This window comes from Haemaphysalis longicornis, unplaced genomic scaffold (assembly GCF_048455015.1).
Source record: "Haemaphysalis longicornis isolate Haplotype H1 unplaced genomic scaffold, Haemaphysalis longicornis Haplotype H1 scaffold_2, whole genome shotgun sequence".
In the NCBI taxonomy this organism is placed as follows: domain Eukaryota; kingdom Metazoa; phylum Arthropoda; class Arachnida; order Ixodida; family Ixodidae; genus Haemaphysalis; species Haemaphysalis longicornis.
In genome coordinates this window covers 183,291,803-183,315,211 of record NW_027526295.1, presented here as the reverse complement: position 1 = coordinate 183,315,211, position 23,409 = coordinate 183,291,803, and the positions used below count along the sequence as shown (strand labels likewise).

Here is a 23,409-nt window from a genome sequence, read left to right as displayed (position 1 = left end):
AGGTATGCCATTACTCTCAGCCTGGACATTCGTGCCCCGTCAGTGGCCATTTTCGTGGTCATTGAAACCAATGGCCGTTGAATTCACAATTATCAGGTGCTGTCAGATGGTCATGTTTGAAGGGGATCATATTACCTTGCCAAAAGATTTCCTTCGTACTCGCATTTTGTGCATGCATCAGCCAGACTTCCTTACTTTAGATTCTTGTAATTCCCCACTTTCCTAAAAAGGCTGCCAGTAATACCCCCAGTTTCTGCGCTTTGCAAAACTTTTTGTCCTTATCAACTATTGTTCCATGCAGCCAGTTTCCAGACGTTCGGCTGAACAATTCTTTCTCCTTTTTCTTTGCGACAGTTTCCTGCAGATTTTGGCCTGCAGTTTGACGATCAGATAGAGCACGATAAAGCCTAGGAGAATCACGAGGGAATGACAAAAGGAAATTCACCTAAAAAATCTGGCTCATTGTTGAAGGTTTTGACTAGCTCCATTTACTTCTTGATACGGAGCATAGCTGTAGGCTAAAATGCGGTTACCATATGCTTACGATTGGCCTGCAATCTATGTCAACCTTTCCTCTCTATTTTACCTCATTCAGCTGTCCTTGCTCGCTGCTGCTAGGTGCATTAGCCCGGACAGTGGTGCACCACTTGCCACTCAAGACAGCTATGAGCTCAGTCTCCGCATACAACTAAAGCGCTAAGTTGGGCGATTTGGTTACTAACTAAGGAATTCATCGTACCAGCGAACATTAACACAGAGACAAAGGCAAAGAGAAGACGAAACACACGCTAGAACTTCAACTCAGTTTATGCAGCAGAAACATGGAAAACGTCTATATGTACATGAAACGTGGAAAGGGTGAAAATACAGTGAAAACAAACAAAATAGTATTGCACACGTCACACTTGCTCATATCGCAAAGCCACATCACAGTGCCGGCTGATATCACACGGCGTAAATTAAACCTACACATGTGTGCAGCTATCACCCCTCGCCCATGCACAACCTACTCCCCCTCTCCAAAAAACCATTTCCTTTGCGGCCAGTGCCAAGGACAATGGACTGACGCACCTTTCCCCGTGCAAACGTACTAATGTGCAAACGTACATATAGATGTTTTCCGTGTTTCTGCTGCATAAACTGAGTTGAAGTTCTAGCGTGTGTTTCATCTCCTCTTTACCTTTGTCTCTGCGTTAATGTTCGCTAGTATGATGAATTCCTTAGTTACTCTACATACAGCATAGTGTCTTGTACTTTATATGAAAAAGAGTGATGCAAATTTTTATCCAAACTTCAAACAAACAATCTAGATAATTAAGAAAACAGGTGAATCAGGTGCAACTCACCAGATAATTTTTTTACTGGATCCCCATGATGTCACATGATCTGGTTTGTACGATTGCCCACTACCAACCAAAGCCACCGCCAAGTGGTGCGTCCAGTTGTTTGATAGTATCACTGGAATGCTAACACGCAGTTGACACAGTGGTAACTATGTATGTTTCTAGTACTCCCCCTTAAATTTAATTGAGTAAGTTACCTAAGGCCAGTTGTTTCAAAATAAACAAAGCTGTACCTACTTTGTATTTATGGTCCCTTTATGATCCGGCTTCTGCAAGACTGCCAGTGAGTGCCTCATTATCCTGATGCAATGTTGCGCTCACATTCCACAGCTGTTATCCTGCCTTCTCTCTCTTGTTTCAGAGATGGCAAAGTTTTGGCCATTCTACAAGATCAAAGTGTGGAGATCAGGTGAGTTACACGAAAACAAAATTAGCCTCTTTTTCTGTGTATTTTGCTCATCTGAAAGTTTGACTTGCCTTGCCCAGGTCTTCGAGGGACGACTACGCAACCGTCATTGGACGTGGAATTGGTAAGCGAACTTCTGCATAAGTCAATCGTAGCTTTTTTGTACATAATCAAGACTTTTAAGCACAAAAATATTTCGACGAAGGGTGTGAAGGACAGAGACATGCGCTACTTCCAGAAATTTTATTTCCAAAACGAGACATATATAGCCTGTATTCACTGGCGAGGCACGCATGCAGGCAACCATGTGAGTGTGCCGTCACTGGTTACGTCGGGCTCTGTGGGATGGCGAACTTGTCTGTGCTAAGCACATGATTTGCGTTGGACGAACCCCACCGAACAAAAAGTAATGCCTCGACCCCAATGTGAGCGCGATTAATAGCATTTCTGTTGACACCGCCAATGAGAATTGGGTTGAAGCGGAGCTGACGACATACGGTGGTGTTTTTTCTTCTTCGGCGTGCAGGCGCAGTGACAGAAGCTGCGCCATGTCTGTGTCCATTTCCAGTGTTGCCAAGCGAGGAAATTGACAGCTAAACTTTTCAATGAATACTGCCTATAAGCTATAGCAACGGAACTAACAAATACTAAACAATGTAGCTGCACAGTGTACAGTTTTTTATGCAGTTGGGGCATGCATACTGAGTCTTGTAAGGACGTCTGTTCTAAAGATTGCTACATATGCCACTCTCGCACGCTGCTGATAGTATTCTGCAGGCGCATATTCGTCGAGCCTATTTTAGGCACCTCTGCATATCCTGACAAAGAAGTGAAGTATAGAAAAATACATGAGCTTGGGAAATTCTGAAAATCACTTTGTTTACTTAGTAGTCACTTTTGTGCACCTAGGTAATAAACCAGTACAGCATGATGCACAGCCTGTGCGGGCATGGTGGGTGTTACATGACTGGTGTCATGTATAACAATGCAAGCATGGAAGTTAATGGGAACAGCTCGAGTGAACTGGGTGCCGTGCATAAGTTACACAGGGTGCCACTATTCTCTGCAACCAAAATATTCAGCTTCGGCATGTTTAACCCCACAATCAGTCAAATTATTCAGTGAAGCTTCACGTTGCACGTGCAAGTGGGCATTAGTTTACTATTGCTGTGTACTTAGTTTCAAGGCGTGGAAAAAAGGAGACAAAATGGCATAAACAGTGCAGTGTGCATATTTCAAGAGAGTTTGGTGCAACCATCACCCAGCCCACAGGTGCAAAGAACAGGAGCAATACCTTATCTGAAGGAGTGAATGACTGCTGCTTCACAGGGTGATAAGGCTGCCATGCCATGCTCACAGCAGCCAATTGTTCTGGGAGATGGCGTACAATGGTGGAGGACTTCAACATCGAGTGGCTTCTAAACCATCGGGGTGCAGCCTTTCTGTGGGGGGGACAACAATATTTGGGAGGAAATATGCGTCAATGGGTGCAAAGGGATAGAGAACAACAACGGGCCTTCTGGAACAAAAGCTGCCCATGTCTGATTGCACAGCCCGGTAACATAAAGTTGCTGTCAAGAATTCTGGGGCCTTTGGAATGGCACCTATCCCATGCATGACCAGTTCAATTCGGTTGATCAATTCGATTCAAGTGAACTCGGTCAGAGTGTAACTGCTGTGGAGGCGCTTTGTCTTGCTTTGTTTTGCAGTTGTTTGTAACTAGCGTATGTCGTAATAGTGCTCTGTGGGAATTGGTTCTGTATAGCGAAACAAAAACACCTGGCTGTACACTCTTGCCCAAGATTGTGCGAGCTGATGAGCCAAGGTTGTTGTTGAAATGTTCGTTACCCCATTCCTCACTGCTTCATTTACATGAGCAAGCCAAGGGCCACATCGCTCGTCCTCTATGGGCTGGTACATTTTACTAAGATTAGCTGCCAGCATGTTCATGCACTTGTCCAGTTAAAATGTGGTTAGGCAATTCTTATAAGCAGCTAAAAAACAAGCTCGAATAAAGGACGTTTAGCATGTTTGTCTACTAATGCCCTGCTAGACAACCTTTATCAATGTACTCTGTCAGTCGAATACGTCAGCCCAATAATTTACCTACCGCCAAAGAAAAATCCCAGTTACACAGCTTTGGGTGTAATTACCGTTAACGCCACTTTGCCTGCCTTGTGCTCGACCCCAAGTTTGTAGGAGTGGCAACCCGTTTTCTAAGAAATTCTCTCCTCCTCCTCCTCTGACTTGCACAGTCCCACACGATCCCATGCCTCAGTGGAGACGCATTGCCTGGTCTCCGGACTGCAGCTTTCTTGCGGTGGCCCTCAGCACAGGGCGCATTGAGTTCTTTGACACCGTGGGAAGCTCCCTGTTCCACATCCCAGAGGTGAGGGCAAAGAAATCTGTTGCGAGCGGACATTTGGTTGTGACTGCATGTTGTCGGCGTGTTGGGAGCAGAAATTTGAAACCACAAGTTGCTCGCTTGAGCTTTAACTATGTCACTGTTTATTGACAGGAGTGCCCATTGGTCACTGCATGTCTGTGTTAGGAAATGTTTTAGCCATATTACTGAGTTTGCATATCAAACTTACAGAAGGGCAGGCTGACAGGAGGATTGTGCAAAGTAGCTTTGGACTAAACTGATAGAAAGGAAAGCTGAAAGAAGGATTGGGCAAAGTAACTTAGAAAAATCACGCCATTTGGCGCGACATCTGGCACCGAACTAGAACAACAGTACAAGAGTTCACCAGAGCAGACCAACCAGCAGAAAATAAATGAATATTCAGCTGCTATGAGCTATTAAATGTTATAACTATATAGCACAGCAATGTTGAAAGTTTATAAGAAAGTATATCCTTTTAGCCACGGAATAAAATACCAGTTTTGAATTATGAGAATAAATAAATATTGTGCAGATTTGTGGTATAGCTGTGCACATTTCGTTGATCCTGGGAATTGTGCTGAGAGAAGCATTGTAGTCTGAATTTACAGTCAACGGGTAATTTGAGATAGGAACAAATTCGTCTTAAATAGTCATTTTGCTAACATTTGTCCATCATTTTACTTTGATCAGCACTCGTTACATCCCTTCTGTTTCTTTCCCTTTCCCTCATTGCAGCCAGTGGTGCAAATAGAAGGCGTCCTGCATGACCTGAGCTATGCCATGGCTGGCATTCTGTTCACCGAGGCCAGGGTTCACAAGACGCAGTGGTACGCTCTCTCCCTGCTCTTTTTCACCACATCCTGCTTTCTGAGTGTTTTGGCAGGTGTGTGGCTAAGAAAAGACGACAGTTTTTGTGCCTTAAGTGGGATACGTCCTAAGAAACACTGTCTTTTTCTGTTCAAAAGCACCACGCAGCTCTAGTATAACCCTTAGATGTTGCATTTTTATGCATTCCAGCTGACGTTGTAATGGTAGTTTTTTTCTGCCCACATTGACCCCTTGGTGCAGGCATATTTTCTTGTGCAAAATGCCGCTACTTTTTTTTATTACAGGTCATACGAGTTGATAGCTGTCAACTACAGGGGCCAGCTCAAGAGCTACCTTCTCAGGTACCAACAAACCTTTTTTTCCTTGCTGCTTCCTGCCTCTGCATTTTTTGCACCACTTCCCACTGCACTGTGTTTAAGTTTGTCTTAAATTGTGGAGATCCAGGCCTTGGAGAACGTGACATTAGAAATAGCTGCCCTAATTCCCCTCCACTTCTGCACACATCAATAGAGAAAAACAGACGTAACCTAGCTTTAACCGGGCTATAACGTTAATTCAGAAAACTATTGGACAGTGATACCAAAGGTGTGGGAGAGAACGATGCAAAGAAAAGAACGAGAAATAGGAGAACGAGGAAGCTGACGGGGTGTGAGAATAAAACCAATTATTTCTTTCAGAAAAAAAAGAAAGGAAAGGAAATGTTTTGAAACAATGCTACCCTCCTTATTCCATCTTCATTCTGATGTGACTGCACTTGATTAACAATTCGCTGTGGTGCCAGCGACGGGAGCTGTGATTTTGCTGGGAGAAATACTGTGCTGAACGTGTGGCAGTGCTTTTAAAGGGACACTAAAGGCCGAGTGAAATTTCGTTTTAACTGAAAGATCAAACATTTTTAAGCTCTCGCGGCTTTTGTTCGACGAGCAACGATGCCTTATTTGCTGAGAAATAAGCAAGCAAAGCTGACATTTCTCTCACCCACTTCCCTTTCATTTTTTCGTGACGTAGCCAATCGACGCAAACCAGGAGCGAAGCACCGGCAGCGCCGCTGCAGTCTAGAGTGTAAACGCTGGCAGCGGTAGTTTTTACGTCTCCAAGCCATGGTGAACTACGGCTTGTTTCTCTGCCCAAGGATTCATTGCTTATGAATTTTCGCCAACAGAGTGGGAACCGCTTTTAAATGCTCGAGTGGCCACTGTGCCCACCTACTGCCAGCGAAGCCTCTTTGGAAGCAACAAGCACCATTTTGAATATCAAGTGCGGCGTCCCGAGCGCCCGGCTGGCGCCATCAGGAATGCGCCTTTATTTCACCTCATTTGGCGATCACAGCATCTCATATTATCTTCTCTCACACGGTGCGAACCCAGCGTGAAATAGTAAACACTTATCACGGCAGCCGTGTCGCCATTTGTCGTAGCCCACGCTACCCCTGGCTCAAACATAACAAGGGCAGAGCGATGCACGCTTTACGGATTATTAACGGCGGCTCAAGATGAATGGGTGGATCGGTCAGCTAACCACTCGCAGGAAGTTCATTTCACAGGCGATTATGTTCGAATCGGGTGCACTTCACAGATAGCATTATTTTAAATAAAGTGTTACTCCTCCTCCTTCTACACCTTCACCGCGTGCGGAGAGCAAGAGATTAGAAGCTCGGGCGGCTCGCTTAACCACCTGCAGTGCATCTTGTTCCTTCTGCCAATTCTAGTGAAGGCGCTTTAGCTCTCCCTGCCAGCTGTATCTCTTGCAGAAGCTCAGGCACTCATCCTCGTAGGTTAATGACTTTGCTAGTTGCACACCAATGCTTTTTGAAATCGAAAAAGCATGATGGCTGACGATGGCGAGGGAAGCAGTCTGCCTCGCAGTGTATAAAAGCTGTGCTCTGTGTTTTTTGGCTACGATAAGCTTGCAGAAAGCTTTGATTTACGTTTATTTCACATGCTCAACCACTTCAAAACTTTTTTTTTTTTTTTTAAAGGAAAGGTTTATAGATGCTTCTCCAGTGAGCTTTCACCGTTCACCCCTTTTGTGCTATCAGAAACCATAGTACCAAATGCGTACGGGGCGTTGTCCTTTGTTTTCACGTTCCTGGGATTTTCTTTCTTATTAAACAACTGCTAGTTGCGAGAATGGTGTGTATTCAGATTCTCAGCACGTAATCCATCGATACAGGCCAACTTGTTTCCACCCTTTAGTGTCCCTTTGAGTTAGTTGGGTGCTAAAATATTCCCGCACAGTTGCCAATTTTTCGGTCACTGATGTTTTTTACCATCTAATAATTTTGACCCGCCTGCTTTTTTTTTTTTTTTTTAATAAGCTATAACATAACATTGTGGAGCCCTTCTGCATTCAAATTTTCAGGCTGCCAGATTATGTGGGCGTTTTTTCCATCTCTGTCTGGATAGCCCCCTCAACAAATCTATCCTTGACTGCATTTCAATATTTACAGCGCAACCGGATACTTTTTAGGCACTACATTCCATGTCACATATCACGCAGTCTGTGTCTGATCTGGATGTTTATGATCGTGGTTAATGTTGTGGTTACCATTGGCTGCGAGCCCTTCTCTCACCCACTTCCATTTCCCCCCACCCCCCCCCCCGACAGCCCGTCAGATGGCTACCGGGACAACCACAGCGTGAACCTGTCGTCATTCTACTCGAAGGGGGTCACGAGCGTCCAGTACCACCCCTCGCACCAGGTCCTGTTTGTGGCGGGCCGCGCACCGCTGCTCCAGTCGGACAGCAGCAGCCGCAACTCGGCCCTGGAGTTTGGCATCACGGCCTGGCGCTTTCTGTCCGACTACCCCCACTACAAGCTGGTCGCCACTATCACCCAGGACATGCAGGTCTGTTGTGTTGCGGCATCCGTACGGTGCACAATTTCCGGCCAGCGGGATACACTGGAAAGCTGAAATATTTGCAGTAGAAAGCTTTGGCAGTGGTGGTCTGCTCAGCTAGCCATTTTAGGTGGCCCCTGCTAGTGCTCAGAATTATAAGTGGTACTATATAACCAGAGTATGGAGCCTCATCACTCAACAGACGAACGGCTGTAATGTACCTGTTGCATGTTTTATCTGCAGGTAGGCGTGTGTGAATATTCAAAACTTCGAATACAAATCAAATATCTCTCTTATTCAAAGCGTATTCGATTCGAGAAATGCACTTTCGAAAGTTCCCGAATAATCAGCAGTGACCGAATAGTTTAGAAAAGTGGCAAATATTTCTGGAAGTAATGAATTGTATGTGTGCTACACATTCTCCTAAGGGCCCGACTACATCGACCCGTAATTATGGACAATCGGCGTAAGTGCACATACAAGTACGCCCTGTTACACACTACGCCGGCGAGGGTGACCGATCGCATGGCATTGGCCATGACCACCCCGGCTGCTGTACGGCCTAGGCCTAAACACCACTTGACCCACTTTGACCGAAGGTTGCCTTTCAATTTCTGACTATTACCAGAGTCCGTCAATGCTTTTCTGGTCATGAAACTCCCGGCCGAGTTTTGTTTGAGGACAAAGGCTCCCGCAAGAGGCGCCGCCGCAGATCGGAGGGCTAGAGTACCTACATTGACGCGCGTCCGCCGTACAGAGTGGAGACACGTATGCGTTGCGCCGCCATTTTGGTTCGCTCGCTCGCCGCCGCAGCAAGTCATTGTAACAAAACCGCACTGTAAGTATCACCACAACGCGGTTTACTAGCGAAGTTTGAACCATCGTATCTGTATCGCGTTCCTGCGTCTTGTGGGAAACGAAAAGAACAGCGCGTTGAGCACATCGACCCAATAGGGGCGGCACGGGATCGTTCAAAGGGTGTCTCCACCCTGTACAGCGGTCTGTTCTAGGTATCCTACGGAGGGCATCGGGCCGCTGCCGCTGCAGCGCGCTTTCAGCCGTACGCGGCAGAACTTGCGTACGTGTTGGCGGCACTTTTCCGGATAGAAACGAAATGTTGGTAGTTGTGCCTTCAATTGTGGCTACAAAACGAAGCCGTCAGGATTGCAGCCCTTGCAGGGAAGCCGTATGCGGCAGAACGCACGCTCAAAACTGCCGACTGCTATCTGTGCTTGATTTTTTAGAAGTCCCCACGAGTCCTGCTAACACCGCAAGGAGCGTCTGCTACGCGCCGTACTCCCCTCCGACCGCTTTGCCGGCTGCCCCCCGATCAACGCCAGCGCCGCGGCGCGGCCTCCCTGAGCAGCGTACGAAGCTCTCCCATAGCGTGACGGCGAAGTTTCACGACCAGAAAAGCATTGACGGACTCTGCTATTACATTGCATTCAAATAAAGAATGGTATAACCGGGACGTTCTTTTATGCCACCCATTTTCAAAGTGAGTGGGAATGTACAGCGATTACACCAAGGTAACAAAAACTTTGTTTTGCACCTTTTAATTACTACACACCCATGTGATATTTGATTTGATATTTGAAGGCAGTTTTTCCCCTTATTCACATTCAATTCGTGTTAAAAAATCTCAATATTCACGCATCCCTACCTGTAGGCAAATCTGTTGGTGTGCACTGTGCTCTTGGTTTCCTCTTAGTCCAAGAATTAAAAAAAAAATCACTTCAGGTTGATGCAACGGCCTTAATGCATATTTGCGTTTACTGTTCTTTAATCTCAGTAACCTGATGAAGAACTAATCAGTTAAGTTGAATGAGTGAAACTTTCCGTTTTTTTCCTGCTGAATCTTGTTCATAAACCTGCATGCGTAGGTGTGACTGTCAGAACCTTATTATGTAGCGGTAGCAAGGTTATTTATGGTGCGACTGTGAGAGGCATTTCAGCCGCAATAAAGATGGATGGTCCAACATTGCTCGGTGTTCTGTACTTTTGATAGGCGCTTTCATTTCATTTATCTCATGCTTGATCGGCATGTCACACGTCACAATTCTTTCCTCCACAGCGCCTAAACCCAAGGCGTTTTCTGCAAAAGATGAGCCTCTACTACAAGCACTCTGAGGTAAGTGCTGAGCTGTTGGCTCGTTTCTGCCTGATAAACAAAGTTTGCTGCTGCCCACTTTTTGATTAGCACACACTGCTGGTAGGGCTAGTTGTGCAGTTAACTTTATCTTCGTACTTGTATTATCAAATCTGACATGAAAAGTATGAACTTGATTCTTCCATGCCATTGAATACGTTGAAGGCATGCATTGCAGACAATAGGAAATATGGGAACTTTAAGAACACTATTTAGCATGCATGCACTCAGCTGAAATTGAATATCATTCGCTATATCAGCGTAGGTTTTTTACAGTATTAGATTAGAGAAGCAGTTACTTTCTTTTTGGAAGGGGGGGTGATGGAGTGTTGCTATCACTGGAAAAAGAAACACTGTGAAGCTGTGGAACGAATGCAGTTTAACGGAAAATTCCCTGGAGATACAAAAACACTGCTGTGACACTAACTACTGTGGTGAGTGGCTACCCTTAGTAAACAAAGATCAGTTGAGAGATCTTTGTGATTCCCACTGTGTGCATTACACCGGTGTTTTCCGGTGCACTACACCGGTGTTTTCCGGTTTTCCGCCGCCTGGAAGTGGCGCGGGCAACAGCAGGCGGTGGTTTTCTGCAGTAGATGTAGAATATCATTTGCTATCGAAAAACCAAGCATCCATGAATTTTTTAAATAAAGAAACACTGTAAACATCCCTTGTGTACTAATTTCCTGTCTTATATTTGCGTAAAGTCTTGTTCTCGTTCTACAAAGTTGACAAGTATGAACATATCAACCGCGCTTAGACGTTTACCTTTGGCTGTGAGTATATAAGACTATTGTGCAATATCTACTTTGCTTTGGCCGGGAGGCTCAATCGAGTCACAGACAGACAGACAGACAGACAGACATACAGAGAGACCAAAATTTCTGGGTTTAACTAGCCCAAGAAAGACTACCGTCTTTAAAAGAATCTTTTTTGGAAGGAAAATGAAAACTGTGATTTATAACATGACAGCCATGTTCAAATTTTAAAAAATTCAACCAAAAGGAACTTTTGTGAAAACTGGTAGAGGCAAACAAAATTGAACTTTATTATGAACATACAAAAAAATACGCGTGTATTTACTATGAACAGTGTCCGAATAGACCTGCAATGTATCTTCACATGGGAAGTGAGTAGCGAAATTCCAACTTTAATGATTGGTAAATATTTTTTGGAGCATACCCCTCTCTGCACGATCATATGCAACATGACCTCTTGAGCACAAAGTGTCTTTTCGTCATTCCAGTTGACACAAACAAAGAGTTGGATTTTTATTATCTCTGACATATTTGTGATCTTATTTTGAAATATGCAAACTGCATGCAGTCTGTGCAATTTCGCAGAAATTTTGTTGCTTCAGGCATTGTTCATTTAGTCTCTCTGTTTGTTCAGGCTTGTAAAGAGTCACGGTTTGATGTGTGGGTTGTGGTCACATGCTGCGATGCAGGACACAGTGTACCACCTGAGCATCTCTCCATCGGGAACCAAGATGGCCGCCGCGCACACATCGGGAGCGCTCTCCGTGTGGACCATCCCTTCACTCATGAGGATCTGCCTCTGGCAGCTGGAAGATCTGGTACGAGGTGCCCTGGCACATTCGCGGTCGTCGTAGAGGCAGTTTTCTCTAGTGCTGGGCTGACAGTTGCCATTACATGACATGCTAGTTTCGCAATCAAGTGCAGCATGTGAGGGGGCTAATTAGGTGTATTTGCATGGTGCAGAACAGCGCAAAAAAAATGAGGACTAAAGATGGGGTAACGGAAGAAACAGGACAAGTGCTGTTTCATTTTGTTTCGTTTTTTTCGTTGTTTGGTCCCCTTTTTTTTTCTTTTTTTTTTCACTGTTCCCAACTGCAACATGCAATTCTTTTTTGTTTTCATTTTTGGTATTCATGCAACACTTTCTTCTTGATGTTTATGTCTCCCACTCAAAAAGAGATAAGATGTAGAAAAGGAAAGGTTGATTTCTGCAAAGGGCTGCTACTCCGAATTTCTGACTTCGATATTGGATGGTGCGCCCACTTTTTCCCTACAGTTTTCTTTTTCTTTTTCAATTCTCTGTAGAGAAAAAAAAAAAAAAGAAAGAAATGGTGTTTTATTGTTTTTATATTTCCAACCTTGTTCTTTTTTTTAATGAGTCCAGATCCTTCATGCTCTTATAGAGCACTCGTCTGTTACCAAAAATGAATTTCTTTAGTCCGCATGCATCCATCTGAAGCTATTACTTATGCTAGCAGTTTTCTGGGAGCACACTTATGTGAGTTGTAAACATTGTCTAATTACCTTACCTGATTAGAGTATGAAATACTTAGGCCATATTGTAAGTTCTTCTGGCCAGCTCACGCACATTTTTTAACTATAAAAGGGTATTGGAAAGGGCCGCTTACCTTGCGCATCCTCTTTGCCTATTTGCTGACTTTGGCTGTGGGGAGACTACAGTGCTAAATGTAGTGGGCTAGTAGCATACTTAATCTGCGCAAACTGTGCATGAACATACAAAAAGTCGGTATTCACCTAGAAATGGGTGAAAAGCGGTATTTTGAAGGATACGATGGCATTAGAACACATCTCAAACCAGTGGGATGCCATGACAGTAGCTGGTGCAACAGCTGCAAACGTCGTAGGGATTTTTCTAATTTTCCACTCATTGCAGATAAACAAAGGCTCCGGGCTCCTGCTAGATAGTCATATAATGGATTACATGAGTATAAAACAGCACATTGCAGCCACAGTTGACACTTTGACAGATTCGCTTCAGGGTCCCTTTACTCCTCATTTTTGGATGCCTTATTTTGTGCAGACAATTTTGTTGAACGTTCCTTTAAATTTCAGCATTTGTTAATTGCAGTTTAAAAATAACGTTTCAGTCAAAGGGTCGAAATTCCGCAAACTGACCTAGTGCTCGTGTTACACGAGGAACAAAGCCTGCTCTCTCACCCCAGCCACGCCTTGCTCTGCTTGCAGCCCAAGTTTGACCACCTGAATCCCCAGGCCCACGAGCTGGGCAGGCGTCGCTACCTGTCCCTGCGCCCAGAGTCATCGCAGCTCACCATCTGCGACATCAACTGGTGGTCCAACGAGGTGACTGGGCGCACAGCAGCTCCTTTCTCCTTACTGCACACACTTTGTTCGGGTCAAATTCCGTGTCTTTGGTCTTGTTAAGCTCACATCTTAGCCCAGGGCTGCTGTGACTAGATTGTGTTGTATGTCATAAGTTAATGTTTGCAATATACCAAATCTGGAACGCCAGCCAGTGCTGGGATACTAGTGGCTGAGGCATTTTTGGCTGCTATGTTCAATTTTACTATTTCCATTGGGGACTACAGTGGTTGTATTCTTGGTGAAGCAAACAGGAGGAAAATGTCTAAAGTGCACGGTGTTTAGTGCCCCCTGGTCTATTTGGGGGGGGACTCAGTCAATCTGAAGCCCTATGCTATGACACAGCTGCAGAACAGCTCATTGCTTCAGTGGGTTAACACCAAATACAATGCATTGAAATCTTTTTCTGTAAGTAAGATCTGTTAAGGGTTGCAGTCCGGAGCTTTTACCCAATTTCCAGCCGTTCTGGGCCGCAGCTATTTTGCCAGTTTCCTGCACTGCAAAGAAAAACATGAACTGCGCAAGAGAAACTCACGGGATATTTATTTTTTCTCTTGCATTCTGCTTGCAACTCCTTTACCGATATTTGAGCAGCGTGTGGAACCGCTGAAAGCATTCTCCTGGGTGCAGGCCACGATTGTTACTGCAGGCTTTGCAGAGCAACGTAGTTTCCCTCCTGCCTCCTTTTGTTTTTCTGTCACTACAAACGCAGTCCTTGTTGCTTCGGCCTGGGAGTTTGTAAATGAAATGGCTCGTCCCATCTAGCCTTTACTCGCACCCCACATGTGCAGACGGGCCCCCATTTTCGGCTCGAGCCCTCAGATCACCCACCAGCTGTTGGATGAGGTTGCGGCGGCAGTACTGCAGGTTTCCCTGCTCATTTTCACCATGATGCTGCTGCTGCGTGTGCCTCTGAATAAAAATGAGAACTATGAAAACCTCTAGATGCTAGACAAAAAGCTTTCGCCACCATTTCAATGTCTTTCGACAAAAGGCGTAGCTCACAGAGTAATGATCCGCAAGGTGCTGTCTCCACCTCCGTCGTGGTCTTCATCACTGGCTTCTGTCGAATCACTGTCATCACTAACTGATGGAGGCACGCAGTTCTCTTCCTCACTGAAGTCATCATCGCTTTCGCTAAGTGCACCCTTGTAGAATGCACTCTATGAGGAAGCGGCCACACTCCTCAGCAAACAGCACGCACGTGAAAACGCTCTGGAATCCAGAATTAGCGTGCTGAACGTTGTGCTGCACCCCAGTGAAAAGAGGAAAAAACTTCAACAAAGTTCACCTATGCCTCAAGAGGTGGCCCATCATGTATACAAAGGATGCAGGCACATCGCAGTGAGAAAAACCGTGAAATTTAACTTTAAACACCCATGTCGGGCATAGCCTGACAATGGGCCACAAAGGGTTAATGACTGAATCTACAGAAGTGCTAAAGGGCCTATTCTTTCATACTATACTTAATAGTGTGTATGGTATGAGAGAATGGGAACAGCCACGTGTTTTTTCTACACATTTAACATTTTGCACATTTAATTAAGGTCCTCACTCTACCCTATTGGCATGGAAGAGAATTTTGTTTGCATTTTGACATCACCGTTTATAGTTTTGCCTTTCTGGACAACAGGTTGTGCGCAATTATAAGCAGGGCTACAGCCTCCAAAACATCTTTGTTGTCCAATGCACGAACATGGGCTTTCGAACCTGTGCTTGCCTGCACTTTCGCAATGTTGCATCTTACCCCCCCCCCCCCCCCCCCCTTTTTTTTTTTTTTTTTTTTTTACAATCTTTAGTGCCTTATCCTGGCCCACCACTCCGGAGCAGTCAAGGTGGTCTCCCTGTCGTCTCGGCGAAACCTTCTGGGCGAGAGCCCTGAGTGGTTTGAGTTCTCACCACAAGTGTCTGGGCTCTTCGACCGGGGGTTCCTGACCCTTGAGGTTTGATCTGTTTCCTGACTAACCAAGTCTTCATTGTCTCTTATTGTGCTATGCACTTTTATGGCAGATGACAGTCAGATGAAAGAATGCGCAGATCAGCATCTGTACGACAGCCCAGCGATTTATATGTGTGCATTTCTTTCTGTTGGTGACATTGTAATCTTGGGGACTTTGTTTTCTGCCAGTTCTATGGCTCAAAAGCAAGATAATGGACAATTTTTTCTTTATAGAGGAAGAACCTTTCTTATCTAACGGTGTCATAGTGGGGAGTGGCATTACAAAATTGGAAATGACTACTTTTCATTCATGAGTAACTCATCAGGAAGCTGATTCTGCTGTTCCTTTGATCTTTCAAAGGAGGAAATATTAAAGGTTTTAAACTGGTGCTGTACTCTCTAGTTATTAGTGCTTAGTAGTTTTAGAAAGATGTGCATTGGGGTGTTTGTAGACAAGCTTCCATGTTATTTTTTTTTAGTGATCAGTTATTAAAGAGAGAGAGAGAATACTTAAAGGAGCCATGAAGAGAAAATGCAAGTTGGTTTTATTCGAAAGATTTCGTGTTTTATAGTGCCCCCAGCGCTTGTCCGGATACAAACGGTGCTTTATTCACTGAGAAATTAAACAATTTAGGTTGAAATTTTGATTTTCCCGCTCAATCGTGCGTTTTCGTGGTCCCAAATGACATCACAGGAACCGACCGCTCTGCAGCCTAGAATACCTTCATTCACGCATCCGCCGTACAGGGTAGAGACACGTATAGCTGGCGCCGCCATTTTCGGTTGCTCGCTCGCCGCCGAAGCAAGTCATTGTGTCAAAACCGCGCTAAAATTATCGCCGCAACGCGGTTTACTGAAGAAGTTTGAATCATATTGTCTGTTTCGCGTTGCTAGGTCTCGTGGGAAACGAAAAGAATAACGCGTTGAGCCCGTTGGCCCAATTGCGGCGGCACGGGACCGTTCAAAGGTTGTCTCCACCCTGTACAGCGGTGTTGGTTTGTTCCCGCGTTTCTTTACGTTCCGTAACCTAGATGGCGCCACCATACCGTGGCAGGCGTTTGGTTTGTTTTTGCCCGCATTTAAACCTGGCTTGTTTTTGTTCTGGGAGAAGATATTCGTTCCCTGAAACAGTGCTCGCTCGACAAATGGGGTAACGAAAGACACCGTTGCTTGCGTCAATCGGCCAGTGTCGTCTGCGACAACCCCAAGCCCCGTAGTGCTGTGCAGCTAAACCAAGCATGCTGTGCGCAGTACGAACAGCAGAACGCATCAGTACTTCTATGTTTACATGTGCTTTCGTAACTTCCACTGTTTGTCCCATCATTCTTATTGCTTTGTAAAGAATGTGACCTAAATTTAAGCGCAAATCGCTCGTTCGTCTAGTTTGTAAGCTCTACCTAATTTGCGCCTGCTTCTGCCAGCCTCCGCCAATCGCAGAGCTTAGCTCATGTGACATCATAGGTTCTGTTGCGGGAAATGAGCTGGTGGGTCGCATGACCATTCCCGTTTTTCCTAATTATGTAGCTTATTTGAGCGAAGTTTACGTTAAAAGTGGTATCAGTATGATTCTAAGGAGACAATGTTTCGAATGAACCAAACTTGTGTTTTCTCTTCATGGCTCCTTTAAGAAATAGAAAAGTTTTAGTCACAATGTTTTCCAACAAGGTCAAAATAACTGTATTTTCTTCCTTGTCTGTGCTGCTAGCATCATCCAAAGATTTTCGCTCAGATTCATCGGAATGAAATTCGCCGTGCATCGGCGAGCGTCGACAACGCCATAATCGAAACCACGTGAGCTCGCCTCCCCGCCGGTGAAGGACATTCAAAAATCCCCCCCCAGGGCGTAGAAAAGAAACTCGAAAGTACTTCCTCCTTCATTCTTTGGATGGCGATAGCCGTGCAGAAGCGCTTGGAGAGCTCCAAAATTTGAATTTATATTCATCGATAACATACTATCGATGGGAATAGGCGCGGTCACGAAAGTGTTAAGCTCCCTGCCAACAATCTCACCTTATTCCTCAAGATCGCACTGAGGGTGTGTCGCGGGGATGTCCGACTTCTCAACGCGTTCGACTGTGTTTATGATTGCCAGCTTCACGAGAGGAAAATTTTGCTACTTTGCATTAGCTAGAGCCTCTAAAAGCCTTTATTTAGTCCCTTTAGCAATAGCCACCACAGCTACACTTTGGAAGAAAGCCCACAATGTGCTAACAATGCTAACACAACAAACAAGAAAAGCATGGCAACAACTCATCTGCGATTGTCCGGCTGAGCAAGCGCGGCAGGCGGGCCAAGGTCATTTTTTGCATGGCGGTGTCGATGACAGTCATGATATGGAGAGCGATGGGGAAAATCTGTCTGCTGCCCATGGGCGGCTGGGCTGAACCACTTTTAGGGTGTGCTGGCAGAATTTCTCCCCTATCGCGAGGGAAAGCCAATTTGTGGGGGGGGGGGCATGTCTACGTCATTGTCGTTCGATATATCGGGAGTCGCTGGCATTTTCGTTTGAGAAAAGTGCAATTTCTGCAATATATTCTGATGGTAAATATACCGTGCCCAGAAATAGTTCGATGTACAGGATAGTTCGATGTAAATGGGCTTAATATAGTCAGATTCGACTTTAGTATGTTCCCTCCTGTCACACCTTTCTGCCGGTAGTTTTGGCATTGTGTTTAGCGCATCAATTGTGCCACTTTATGTAGACATCGCAGAGGTTTGGGTATTCAAAATGGGGCAATACAAGTATCTTAACAAAGTACTTATGGGTTTGGTTCATGTTTTTGAGAAACCAAGCTTTAAAATGAATTTCAGTCATTAGACTAACACGGCTTTCTTCTGTTGAAGTTGCATATTTTTTTGTGTTGCATATGAACTTTGATGCATGTGCTAGTCATTCTTTCAGAGCTCTTGGACCTTGTTTCCATTAACACTCTTCCGGTGCCTATGTTACCCGGTTCGCTCTTTACTGGCCTTGGCTCTTCCATATGCTCTGGTTTGCATTTCATTTCAGTTCATTTCATTTATTTTATCCTCAAGGCCAGAGGCGTTACAGAGGAGAGTGGGTTACAAACGCAAAAAAACAGATCATACAATGCAGCAAAAAGGTAGTGTATAACAGGTCTATGTGGTTGCTAAAGTAACAATGTTAGCTGAAGTTATGCGAAACAGGTGATGGTTTTCAATGTCAGCGATTGGTCCGGTAAGGTGGTTCCAGTCATATGCTGTGCCAGGAATGAAGGACTGAGAACAAGATTTTGTTCGACAGGACATGATTTGCAACTTTATGACGGTGATCAATGCCGGCAGAAACATATGAACGCACAGAAACCAAGATGGAATGCAAGTAGAGATTGTGATAGTATATTCTATTAAATAAACAAAGACGAAAATACTGACGACAATGCGCGAGCTGAGGCAAGTGCAAAGTATTTTTCATGGATGTTGTACTGGATGCTCTACCGTAATTGCCTGTAATAAATCTTGCAGCGCTGTTTTGAACGAGTTCAAGAGGTTTGATTACAATTTCAGTGCCAGGATCCCATATTGGTGCAGCGTATTCAAATTTATATCTTACCAAAGTTGTGTACAAAAGTATCTTTAGGGAAACAGGAGCAGACTAAAAGTTACGGCGAAGGTATCCAAGCATTGCATGTAGCTTTTGAAGTTACTACACCGTAGAAGCCAGCTAGCCTACAAAGTAGTGTGGTGGCACGGAGTAGTGCTGGCAGGTCCGATACTGTTGCTCCCCCTGTGCTCATGCAGTGTGAGTGGCAGTTTGCGGGTGCCAAGGCGGTGACCAACCTTGCCGACGGAGGGGAGAGCAGCGACGAGGAGTCCTCGGTGACTTCTGGGGCCAGCAGGGCGGGCCGTGTGGTGCGGCACGCCCTCTACTACGTCACTGACAGCGAGCGGTTTGCGCCACCCCGGAAGAAGCCCATGTGAGGGCCCGCACTTTCCCCCTGCCCCACAAAGTGCTCCAAAGCCCACCACGTGCTGTGTGGTAGAGGAGACTGGAGCTTAACAAGCACTTTTCCGTTTACTCTTTTTTTTTTTTTTCCCTTCATTGCGGTTTCTGGTCTTTTTCCTTCTTTCTTCCTCTCTAGTGAAGGCACCACATTGCATTGGTGGAGTTATCATTACAAAACTCGATTATGGCCTGTCACATGCAATGACCTTTGTCCCTTGAGTTGCAAAAGCATTTGTAGCAGTGCTTTTTCATTGGTGCGCCAATTTGAGCCAAATGATGTTTCCTGCGTCATCCTTGTAAAAAAAGAGGCTATGTGGAGCTAAAGTGCTCCCAAAGTAGCGTCTGTGTACCCCAGATGCAGCCTGTGATACGTCAACAGTTCACAGTAGACGTGCAAATATTTTTTTTCTTTCAGATATTCAGTCATACAATACATTATTCTATATTCACTTCATTCGGAATATTAATACTATTCAGATATTTTGAAGTGAGAGTTAGGCTGCCTTCTGGGTGGAATAAAAAATCAGGTTAATTCGAATAGAAATGAACATGTTGGAGTAAATTAAGACAGGGCTCAATTTACCATCAGTGATGTTGTGCTGACGGGTGATGGATCGCTGGTGTGAAAAAAAAAAAATGATGGAGACAGCAGATCCTGGCAGTCAACTGTCACAAAATAAACGTTCGGTCCTTAGACCATGTTGCATTTCTTGTATCTCCTCTCTTCACAGAATTATTACGAAGTACTATCGCCTGCTGTGTGTGAAGTCGACGACACCTGAAGAGCTGTTTGCAGCCAAGGTAAATATTGTCCTTCTTTTTCCTTCACCTGTTTGTCCCTTTCAAGCTGCATTTTTGTGTGGGTATTGCTGCCAACTTCTGTCTATACAGTGTAGCTAAACTTCAGGTTGTGTAAGCATAGATTGCAAAACTTTGATTGTTTTTGTGTGTAATATAAGAAATGATAACTAGTTATTTTGTTGCCCCTTATTATGTTAGTCACCTTGACAGGTTCTTACCTTGCAAGGCTTGTACATTAGTAGATTTTTGGTAAACTAGTACATTCATGGGTTAACGTCGTTAAAAATTGAGAGGGGAAAAATGGCCTCTTCTTGCTTTCCTTCGCCAGACGGGAACCCTTGCATATCTGTAGTTATGGTTTAGAGCAAACTTTCACATTAAAGAAGATGGAAACAGAAAACAGGTGTTTACAGGTGTTCTTTATGACATTTCTGGCCTACATGAAAATGGGAGCTCTATAGATTTGATAGGATGCAGCCATATTCTTGTACGAGTATTAACAGTTAAACGAAGGGTTTAGGTTCTGAAAAGGACTCCTGGATGTTCTGTATGCTGAAAAATGATGCCATTCAGTATTGAGTGGTACATGCAAGCGGGAAAAGTGCTGATAGAACCCTGCTTCAACACACCTGCAGATAGATGCTGAAGAATATGGGGAAGCTCTGGCTTTGGCCCGTACTTATGGCTTGGATTCTGACCTGGTCTACCAGCGCCAGTGGCGCAAGTCGTCAGCATCAGTGGCAGCCATTCAGGACTACTTGGTACGTGTTGCTCAGTGCATGCCATGGCTGTAGCTGAATATGTATTAGGGAAGTGACAAAAATTGCTACATACTAGCAAATGCTGTTCAAGTTTTTCTTTTTTTTTTTTTGTTATTACGTAGTTGGGGTGGTGGGCAGGTTTGCTTCACCCAGGTGCATTACATTTCATTTCCAATAAGCACTCGTAATTCTTTAGTCAGGGTTTCAGCTCTGTTTATAACTTTCAGCTAGTATGCTTTGGGGAAGTAGCTAGTATGCTTTGGGGAAGTAGTTAATCTGTATGTAGAAAGGGAGTGTGTGCAAGTGGGGCATATAGGTAGTTTCATGTTGGTAAACGCTAGAAATAGACAAATGCTGAAATTTCAGCTTGAAATGGATAGTTCCAAATAGTAGCATTGATTATTGAATGCTGTTGAGACTGGTTATAATTAAGTCAGCGGGAATAAAAAAATTTGTTTTCTATAACCACTATTTTGTTATATCAAGACTCCACAGAAGTAAGACACGAAAATCGTGAGCACAACTACGTGAATATTTTGCTTGCAAAAAGGTGTTGAGGTTTCTCTGTGCACACTTTCCAAGTGGGTGCTTAATAATGGCAGGCTTAAAGTTGTTCTATTCAAATTTGAAACTTAAATATTTGCACACAGCTAATAAATGCGGCTCTTCAATTTTTTGAAAATATCGTAGCAAAGTCAGTTTCATTTATCCATTTAAAAAGAAGCTCTCACGTGCAGCAAGCATAAGAGGCAGATGTATAAAGCACATTGGCTTCTAATTAGGTATGGTGGGTTTCGTTGAAATATGGCTTGCGACGTAATTACAGAATCTCGCTGCCTGTTACCTCCATACTTACCTCACGATACTCGGTGGAGAAAATTATCCTCTGGTTAGCATTTTCCACACTTGGTACATATAAACTTTGTCAGTAGTTTTCTTGTGTGCGTGTATGTGTGAAAAGAAGTCTAAACTCAGTGGCATAGCACTGCACATAATTGCTCACTGTTTTATTTTTACACTTTCTTTTGTTGCTCACATCATGCTTTTGTCCTTCGTGTTTCATCCCCACGTGCCCCCAGAGCAAGATCAAGAAGTGCACGTGGGTCCTGCACGAGTGCCTGGAGAGGGTCCCCGAGAGCTTGGAGGCAGCTCGTCGGCTCCTTGAGTTTGGCCTCCAGGGCACGGACGTGGAGGCCCTGGTGGCGTGTGGGCAGGGCACCGACGATGGCAGGTACGGCAACGTGAAACGCAGAGTCGGTCTGCTCAGCGCAAAGCAGTGGTGTCCAAGTCTTCGCTTGTAGCATGCACAGGCACGGCTTCTGTTAGAGGTAGCACTTGTAGAGGTACTAGTATGTGCCGCAAGATTCCTGCATTGGCACTGGGGTCACACCCCCGTAGTGGGAGGAATCATTGCAGTTGATGCGGAGCTACCTCCGTCTCTGGCATTTATTGCGCATGTGCCGCAAGATTCCCACGGTGCCATCCTGGCGCTTTAGGGGGGACGTGGCTCTTAAAGCAATGTCTTAATTTCTAAGTAAACTCTGTGAAAATCGCCAGTCTTGCTTCCTTTTTTCGTCTGATTTTAAATACGCCATCACTTTTTGAGTAAGTCAGTTAGTTGCCAAGATATTGAGAGATATTTAGTCATTTTTGGTGGAACAATAGACAAAACAGTGTTGGCCATAAAACTGTAATCTCTATATTTTCCAGTACTATCAACCCTGGTGAGTGCAATAAGAGAGTCGGTTCTTGATGAACCCCTTGGAACTAATTTTACAGCTCATTAAACTTTGGTGTTTGAAATGGGCATTCGAAATGGTTCCTCGCCACTGGTTTAGTGAGCTATAAAATTAGTTCCAAGGGGTTCATCAAGAACTGACTCTCTTATTACACTCACCAGGGTTCATTGTACTGGAAAATGTAAAGATTACAGTTTTAGGGCTTACACTGTTTTGTCTATTGTTCCTCCAAAATGACTACATATCTCTAATTATCTTGGCAACTAATTGACTTACTCAAAAAGTGATGGCATATTTGAAATAAGAGGAAAAAATGCAGCAAGTCTGGCAAGTTTGACTGAGTTTACTTAGAAATTAAAGGAAGCTGTTTCAAGAGCAGTGTCCCCCTTCCGTGGAGCGCGGCCACATGTTCCGTGTTACCTTTAGCAGTGGTCGCGCCTGTACCTTGGCTTTACTTGAAGCGGTTTATGGAAGTTGCCAGAAGTGATACTGCTGACTTAGTTGTGCTGTGAAGCAGGGGGAATCTAAGCTGCTGCAGAGAGCATTGCCGTATGAGTGCAGCGCTACCTCACTGCATACTTTCTCGCACTGTTGCTGCTGTGGCATTTTATAGTTGGATGCATGTCACTTTCCGCAAGTTGATGGCAATGTAAAGACAAGTGAACACAAAACCGGTGAACTGTCGTGACTTATCACACTGAGCTTCAAAAAGCAGCTTGAAAGTTGGGGTAAGGCTCGTCTGTGGTGCTAAGTTCTGGCTGTCAATTTCAGACTTTTTTTTTTTTTTTTTGCCTTTTAAGGCAGAATTCCTGGCATTCTTTTCGTTTGAAATGCTTTTGGGGCGAGAGTATGGCATGATTTCATCTCTGCTACCATTTCGGAGTTTTGTGCGAGACCAAGGCAACCTCCTTTTTGTTCCAACAACTGAACCAAGGTGTTGTCTCTGGACTTACTAACCTTAGGGTAAGGAGGAGTGCAAAAATGGCTTGTGCTGTGCAGCCAAGCAAAGGCGAAACAGTCTGCCCAGTCCTTACACTGTGTCTTAGCAAGCCAGCCCTAATGGCAGGGTTGGATCCTTCCATTAGCGCACTGTCACTGCACAGGAAAATTAAGCCCCAGGGAAGCTGAAAGTTTCTGCTGGGACTTGACACAA

General features: G+C 44.6%; 1 protein-coding gene across 1 annotated transcript in view; it reads left to right on the top strand.

Moving 5' to 3' along the window:
- The window catches only part of LOC144169619 (NBAS subunit of NRZ tethering complex-like), an 89,930-nt gene that overhangs the window by 2,702 nt on the left and 63,819 nt on the right, over positions 1–23,409 (top strand). Inside the window, exons 4-17 of the mRNA XM_077698872.1 lie at positions 1,705–1,752; positions 1,830–1,873; positions 4,005–4,138; positions 4,871–4,962; positions 5,248–5,304; positions 7,571–7,811; positions 9,877–9,933; positions 11,399–11,527; positions 12,915–13,031; positions 14,849–14,992; positions 18,751–18,926; positions 19,687–19,756; positions 20,392–20,517; positions 21,597–21,748. Coding sequence (XP_077554998.1) covers positions 1,705–1,752; positions 1,830–1,873; positions 4,005–4,138; positions 4,871–4,962; positions 5,248–5,304; positions 7,571–7,811; positions 9,877–9,933; positions 11,399–11,527; positions 12,915–13,031; positions 14,849–14,992; positions 18,751–18,926; positions 19,687–19,756; positions 20,392–20,517; positions 21,597–21,748 — 1,587 coding nt within the window. The remainder of the gene's footprint in view (positions 1–1,704; positions 1,753–1,829; positions 1,874–4,004; positions 4,139–4,870; positions 4,963–5,247; positions 5,305–7,570; positions 7,812–9,876; positions 9,934–11,398; positions 11,528–12,914; positions 13,032–14,848; positions 14,993–18,750; positions 18,927–19,686; positions 19,757–20,391; positions 20,518–21,596; positions 21,749–23,409) is intronic.